At 41.3% G+C, this 7,996-nt stretch overlaps 1 protein-coding gene across 1 annotated transcript in view; it reads right to left on the bottom strand.

Annotated features, from left to right (window-relative positions):
* Positions 1-5,328: 5,328 nt before the first annotated feature.
* LOC106534915 (calcipressin-1) overlaps positions 5,329-7,996 on the bottom strand; it is a gene marked incomplete at its 5' end in the record, with an annotated part of 3,556 nt that continues 888 nt past the window's right edge. The window contains 2 exon segments of the mRNA XM_014031708.1: positions 5,329-6,177; positions 7,309-7,468. Of these exon segments, the coding sequence (XP_013887162.1) occupies positions 5,993-6,177; positions 7,309-7,468 (345 nt within the window).

The following is a 7,996-nucleotide window of genomic DNA, read 5'->3' as shown; positions in this document are numbered from 1 at the left end:
TCCTTTTCGGCTGAGACCTTCAGTCGTCTTCGGCTGAGACCTCCACGTCCTTTTCGGCTGAGACCTTCAGTCGTATTCGGCTGAGACCACCACATCCTTTTCGGCTGAGACCTTCAGCCGTCTTCGGCTGAGAACTCCACATCCTTTTCAGCTGAGATCTTCGCGCCCTTTTCGGCTGAGGCCTCCGCGTCCTTTTCGGCTGAGACCTTCAGTCTTCTTCGGCTGAGACCTTCACGCCCTTTTCGGCTGAGACCTTCACGCCCTTTTCGGCTGAGACCTTCACGCCCTTTTCGGCTGAGACCTTCATGCCCTTTTCGGCTGAGACCTTCAGCCGTCTTCGGCTGAGAACTCCACATCCTTTTCGGCTGAGACCTTCGCGCCCTTTTYGGCTGAGACCTCCGCGTCCTTTTCTGCTGAGACCTTCAGTCTTCTTCGGCTGAGACCTTCACATCCTTTTCGGCTGAGACCTTCAGTCTTCTTCGGCTGAGACCTTCACGTCCTTTTCGGCTGAGACCTTCAGTCGTCTTCGGCTGAGACCTCCACATCCTTTTCGGCTGAGACCTTCAGTCTTCTTCGGCTGAGACCTTCAGTCGTCTTCGGCTGAGACCTTCAGTCGTCTTCGGCTGAGACCTCCACCTCCTTTTCGGCTGACACCTTCAGTCGTCTTCGGCTGAGACCTCCACGTCCTTTTTGGCTGAGACCTTCAGTAGTCTTCGGCTGAGACCCCCACGTCCTTTTCGGCTGAGACCTTCGTGCCCTTTTTGGCTGAGACCTCCACGTCCTTTTCGGCTGAGACCTCCACGTCCTTTTCGGCTGAGACCTTCAGTAGTCTTCGGCTGAGACCTTCAGTAGTCTTCGGCTGAGACCTTCAGTAGTCTTCGGCTGAGACCCCCACGTCCTTTTTGGCTGAGACCTTCAGTCGTCTTCGGCTGAGACCTCCACGTCCTTTTTGGCTGAGACCTTCACGTCGTCTTCAGCTGAGACCTCCACGCTGTCCTCTACTGAGCCAAAGGGTACCTGCTCCGCCAAGCCAAAGGGGTCCAGCTTCGCCGAGCCCTCTGTTTCCAGCACTCCCTGGGACGAGACCACTTCCTGTGTTCTCTCAGCCTCATCTCGCCGCCGTCGGAGGAGGAACGTGGCTGCTGCCTCAGGGCAGGTTCTGACTGTCCCACCTCCCTGCTTCATCAACTCAAACAGAACGATAAAATCTAGTATTCTGAAGAAATATGGAGAAGCATAAGTGAATTAATGCTAATTGTTGTTTTGAATTGGTGTTTTAAATTTAGCTTTATTTTGTGTGTTTTCAGTTGTTTTGATTTTTGTTGTAATTTACTTTTATTTTGAACATATTTTGGGTTTAAAAAAAGGGCAGATATGATAAGATTTATTCTTCTGCTGCCTTTCATTTTATTTTGATTGCATGGTTTTTTGTTGTGTATTGTTACAAATAAAAATGAGTAAATGATTAAAGAAAGAACTAGTATTCAGATTCTGGGGTTTCTGACGGTCACTGAAGGTGTATATATACATACAGTATATGTAAGTATTGATGTTTGTATGTATATATATGTGTACGTATATCTATATATGTATGAGTATATGTGTGTATGTTTCAGCAAGTTATTATTATTATACAGTATTTCTTCTCTTTTATAAAAAAAAAAAGTCCCTGATCATGAAGAAACTAGTATTGAGTTCTGTTTTCTACTGAAGTGGCTTATAAAAAGAAAAAAAAGAGCTGACCTGTTATAACAAAACAGACAAACATTGTAATACAAGTTCAAATATTTATTTAACGGTTAGTTACTTACAGTAGATCTTTTYCCCCTTACATAAAATCACTAGTACAAGAAAAACAAAATGTTGCAGAACACTCTGATCTTTCTGTGACCTGCTGAAGTTACAACATGGACATTTCAGACGGTTAACGTTGTGCCGTCAGCCTGAAGACAGAAAACTCAACCAGAAACCAAACCAGGCAGCTCAAACAAGTGTGGACATCAGCAGTGGTGTGCACAGTTCCACTTATATCAAAGCAAACATTTCATTTAGCAGATAAGTTGTTTTTTTTTTGCTAACTTGGCAAGCCATTAGTGGACCAGTAAGCTTCTACTAAATTTAGTTCTGCTAACAAAGTTGAAAACAAAAACAGCTAACCCCTGCACACCTGCTGGAAGGAGATAAAACGTGTGATGCAGTTTGAGTGATAGTCATCTTCATCCAGTCAGATCCTTGTAATCTAGTCAGAAAAGATCATTTCAGTGACAAATAGCGATTATCAGTTAGCGTTAGCTTCCACTAATGGTTTGTAATGCAAATTAGGGGTTAGCAAAGCTAACTTATTGTTTAGCTGTGCCCACCACTGGATAATTGTAATGATGGAAAAATGTTTCCAGTTAGCCATCACATTTTACAACATGTAGAAATGAAACAATCAACTCTTCGCAGATGGCTAAAACTTGCAAATGTCCCTCAAGTAAATCATTACTTATCTTCTGCTTGTTCTGCTAAAAGGAGACACTAAGTTACACATTCTTTAAAAGCTTAAACAAAAGGTTACATAAGCTGTGTCGGCTGGCACTACCAACAGTTCATGTCTGTGCAAAGAATCGCTTTGTGTTGTCRAACTCCAACAGACGAGGACAGGAGATACAGAGAACAATCATATGAAGACGACAGAGCAGAACATCCCGACCTGAGCCCTGAGTCAGTGCTTGAATTAAAGTCACTCAAATGGATTTTAACACATATCTGCTCAAACACGTCACTGACAGTACTGTGTAACTAACATACAACTATAGAGACAAGTCCCTCTTGGCTTTTTTTTTTACTGGATAAAAACAAACGTTAGCATGGCTGAAAAATGCTGGGACAGAGCATTCAACAGTTTCACTTTAATAAGAATGATCTGGTCTTTACCAGGTTCTAAAACACTCCAGACTAACCTCAAAGTGACCCAAAAACCAACAGGTACCATCAAAAAGTCCATGTTCTGTTGCAGGTCAGCTGCTGTTTGGGATCATTGCTCTCTTGGGCCAAACTGGAGCAAAATCCTGTAGATGGGCAGATCAGAGTGGTGGAACCAGACCACTCTGATCTGCCTCTCCAGACCCTGTAGACCCAGATCCTTTGGTTTTAAGAGTTGTTCATGGTTACAAAACAAGCCCACATCCGTACACCTCCACCACCTTGCTGACAGAGATTTGGAAATTTTTCATGGGAATAAAATTGGAATTTATATGAAAGTGAAGAAATTTAGTGTTCGATGGGTTAGTACTGGTTTTAGAAGCACAACACTTTATTCTTAAGTTCTCCTTTTTGAAATATTGACAGTGTTTAATCTATTATGTCTTGATCGAAATAGGTCTAGTTACATGTCCGAAACATTTTTTCAACACATAAACGCTTGAAATACATTTAGGTGAGAATTGTGTCTGAAAGCCTGCTACTMAGCCGTAGGCCAGCAGGGGGCGAGCGAMGGCGTTGAAGAAGCTCTATAAAAACGTAAACTTCYGGTTTCATGGCCAGTGTGGGTTTTCTGTTTGCAGACAGCATCAATAAACCTCCACTCAGATTCCAGATTCTGGTGTTGTATGGTTTCATTCCTCCTACAAATCACTTTATTTAACATCTGTGTTTATCATCTCGACTTCAGTTGATTGAATACAAATTTTCTTACAAAAGTTTATATTTTAACAGGGATTTTAAACATGGTGGGGAAAATGTGTATATTAGGTTAATCTGAAAAAAACAACCAGATTTCTTTGCGGTACCGTGAAGAGAGGAACCACGTCGCAAAAATATGAACCGACACCTGGACATGTAGTTTTGTTCAGACTGAATATATTGTGATTATTTGATGTAAATAATTTGGTACATAAACAAAAATAGAGAACTATAAAACTGTTCCAGATTGTTTTGTGACACAGTGATGTCATCAAATGCAAATTAGATCCTTTTATTTGTCATTTTTATGAACTTTGGGTCAAATTTCTTATTAGCCTAAGACCAATGGTGGGCATCACTAACCAAAAAGTTAGCTTGGTTTACTCATAATTTGTTAAATACAAATATAGCTTCTGTAACACTGAATATGTAAAACAATTAAACATGTAAAAATTAGCGGAACACCAACAGCTAATCGCTAACCACTATTATGACTGTCAGTCTGTAACTGTGCTAACAGTTAGTGAAAAATGTTAATCTGCTAAGTAAAAAACAAGTTCTGCTATTAGCTGATTTGCTGAACTCTTGACTAACTCAAACTAAATATATAACTTCAGACTCAACATATAGATTGAAAACAATTGGCTAAAGCTAACGCTAAACAAATAAGAATGAGCAGAAGCTAATACTAACAACTACTGGCTAACTGCTAAGACGACTGTCTCTCAGTTTGTCTCGTCTTTGTCTCCGTCCAGCTGAAGACTGGTGGGACTGACACAGACCTGTGGATGTTAGCTTGTTACTTAGTGAACTTAGATGAATTAGCCTCTGCTAAATTATGTTTTGCCGTCTTTAACAGTTCTCAAAGTTAGCGAAAAACAAATTTGCTAAATGAAAAATGAGTTTTGTTATTGACTGATTAGCAGAACCATGCCCATACTTGTGTTCCGTCTCCGCTGCGCTGCGCTGCGACCTCCGCAGCAAACACACACCCATTATAATCAATCAGAGTGTTTACACTGGCTGCGCACRGCGGCGGTGAGCGGACGGTGATCCGTCAAAATTAGAACAGATCCTAKTTTTGCCGGACGAYGGAGCAGCGCCGGAGTCAATTTTTAAAGATTACGTCGCACCAACAGGAAAAGAAACAAACACAACATCCGTATTTTCAAAATAAGACACTATTAGGCGGAATAATGTCGAAATTGCAGCTATATTAATAAATATACGGATATATTTCTACACAAATGCTGTCAGAATGTATTGTTCTGTTTGAGAAGCAGATGGAAACATGTAGTATGAAGCATATGTGTACACACACGATACACATGGATTTTATTTTGAAATCAGAAGTTTCAGAAAGCCGACAGAGAGACAGTTTCAACATAGATACTAAAAGTCTTTATATCATTGTTTTCAGCTGTTTGGAGTTCGTCTTTCACAGAATTAATTATTTTTTGCTCTGACTTCCACATTTATCAATGAATTTATCACACGATCTGCTTCCTGCACGTCTGTCGGAGCGGAGGTGGTGTAAACTGGACTTGAAATGCACGGATGCGACCTGCACAGCGGAGACGGAACGCAAGTAAAATATGTTTGGTATAATAGATTTTCCACTTCCTTCCCATAATTCCAAAGAAAAATTCACAATTTGAACTATTACTAGAAACTGGTAAAACAAGACCATTTTTTATTTAGTCTCGAAGAAATACACCCTAGAAATGAAAGTGGGTGGACTTGATGTGCGTGCCCCTCCATGTTTTAGTGACAGCAGTCGACATGACGACGAGACAAAGCGTCGGCGGTTTTGCATGAAGCTCCTCAGCTTCTACATATCTGCATATGTCGCACCTTAAGCAGTAACAGTTGTGTCATAACGTCTAACATCGACACTTTTCAAAAGTTCTCCTGATTGTACTAAACTTTTCACGAGGACAGCTCACACAGGAGTCACCTGACTAATGATGCATTCATGTCATGTAGGAAAATAAAGAARCGAATTGTCTGAATGCGATGCTTTCACTGTTCGTCGTTTCTGACCGACAAAAACAATTTAAACTGTTAGCTTTTTACATTTACATTAATATTACTCTCAAACTCACAAACACTAAATATTATCGTTTTCTTCCTGTAGGAAGTTTACATGACGTGTTTTTTTTTCCACAGGACATGAATACATCATCATGTGTTTCACTTCCTGTTCTTGTCGTCGACAGGACGTCCCAGCGTCCGCAGACGGCTTCGCAAAAATCCTCCATCTCAGAATCTCTCCTGATCAAAAACTTCAGGTTGGCTCGACGCGCCACCTCGTCCTTCCTCCGTTTCACTGCTCCGCTCCGGGCGTGTAGTCGGGGCGTCGAGTCTGGACGATCTTCTGCCGCAGGGGGCGGGGCTTCTCGTCCTGGTCACTGTCGTCGGGCGCCGAGCTGTCGCCGTGCTCGTCCTCACAGACGTGGACCACCACGCTGGGTGTGGTGGGCGTGGCCGTGTGCAGCTCGTACTTCTCTCCTGAAAGGTCACAGAGAAGTTTGTTAAAATCACAGCTTTTATTTCAGGTTTCTAAACGTTTTAACTAGAGGTGCAACAATACATGCACCCGTATCTAACAGTGCTTTAGGTTCAATACACACTTGTATCGAACAATACAGATTTTTAAAATTAATTTTATCAACATGTCTTCTGAAGATGCTCTGTGTTGAAGGATCAGTGGATCTGTGTTCGACTACTCCACCTAGGCTGCATTTYTGAGCGCAGATCCACTGAGAAACTTGCTGTTTCAGCAACATTTAATTTAAAAACTGTACTTTTGAGGTTAAACAAATGTTCATAATTAATATAAATAAATTACAAGTTAAAAGGGGCATGAAAATTTCTCTGTTTTGTTTCGAAAAAATATCGAACCGTGAGACTAAAGTATCGAACCGAATTGTGAATTTTCTGTATCGTTGCACCCCTAGTTATAACCTCTCCACCAGATTTAATTCCTAACAAGAAAAGTAGGAGACTCCTTATCTAATATGTTTATGGTTGAATAGTTGGTAACTCAAAACTGCAAGAAAAATGGCTAATTTTTGTCCCGAAGTTTCACTGAACTGATGTTTGTGASCAGCAAGCTATGTCATGTAGTGCAAAAGCCAGTACTTGAAAATCACAGCTTTTGTTTGTGCACAGCCAGAAAACTGYATTCTAGGTCTTGCCACAGGCTCCGCCCACATCGTACCGCTTTATAATTTAATCAACTGAGACAGACTTCTGAAATGATTACAGGCAAATCTGGACATGATTTTTAGTTTTAGACGTTCAGGATTGTAGCCTCAGATGTTTTCTCGACAGATTTAGTGTTGTAGATTTACAGATTTACAATTTGAGATGCTCGGAACAACTCCAACTATTTTACGAGAAAATTGTTCACAATTTTTTTGAGATGAAGATGTGTGACGCAGACAAAGACAGTTGTCTTAGTGGTTAGCTGTTTTTTATTTTTTTATTTTTTTTCATATGCAGCGCTAAAGTCATATTTTTACTTAGCAGATTATGAGTTCTGGAAACTAACTGTTCTATTAGCGGTTCCCATCACTGAAACAAACATAAAACAACAGCTGAGACAACTTCAGGTTGAGAGAGYGAGTCGTTCCGTACCTGGCCCTAGTTTGGAGATGGCGCACAGCAGGTCGTAGTTGATGACCGGCGTAGCATCGTTGGACTGCTCCCAGCCGACAGGAGGAGAGGCAGGAGGAGAGATGAGGAACTGCTTGTCTGGTTTGGGAGGCTCCAGACGAGGACTTCCGATGTGGACAGACTGGAGGACAGGACCACAGATGTCAGATCAGAGACACAGCTGTATGGTGACTTAGTTCTTGGGTGAGCAAATCTTGACAGATTCTTTGTCCAATGAATACAACTCAGAGGAAGACAAATACAACTAGACATGGGTTTTTACGATGTAAAAACAAGTGTGMATTRCCATGTAGCAYGTCATTGCAGCATGGCTTTGCCTGCAGCAATGGACTTACAGAATGAACTTTGACCAAGTTCAAATATGTTTTCTATACCAGCTTGTGCCTGTCACGTCAGCAAGTGTTTGTAATTAAGGTAGTTGTGTGACAATATGAAGTTTGAAGAGATTTTTTCTTAAAGTTGCTTTAGCCGGGTTTTGAACCCTAATCTCCCACATGAAAGTCCATGACATAGACCATTAGACCAATGTAACTGTGGCAGAAGGTGGTGGCAGGGGTTGGTTTGTATGTGTGCAGAAAGAGGCCACATTGCCAAAACAATTATTGACACTAAACTGCATAATATTACAACAATAGAGCAGTATTAAGAC

This window comes from Austrofundulus limnaeus, unplaced genomic scaffold, assembly GCF_001266775.1.
Source record: "Austrofundulus limnaeus strain Quisiro unplaced genomic scaffold, Austrofundulus_limnaeus-1.0 Scaffold1304, whole genome shotgun sequence".
Taxonomy (NCBI): Eukaryota; Metazoa; Chordata; class Actinopteri; order Cyprinodontiformes; family Rivulidae; genus Austrofundulus; species Austrofundulus limnaeus.
Note: the sequence above shows the minus strand (reverse complement) of the source record. Positions and strands in the feature narration are given on the sequence as shown.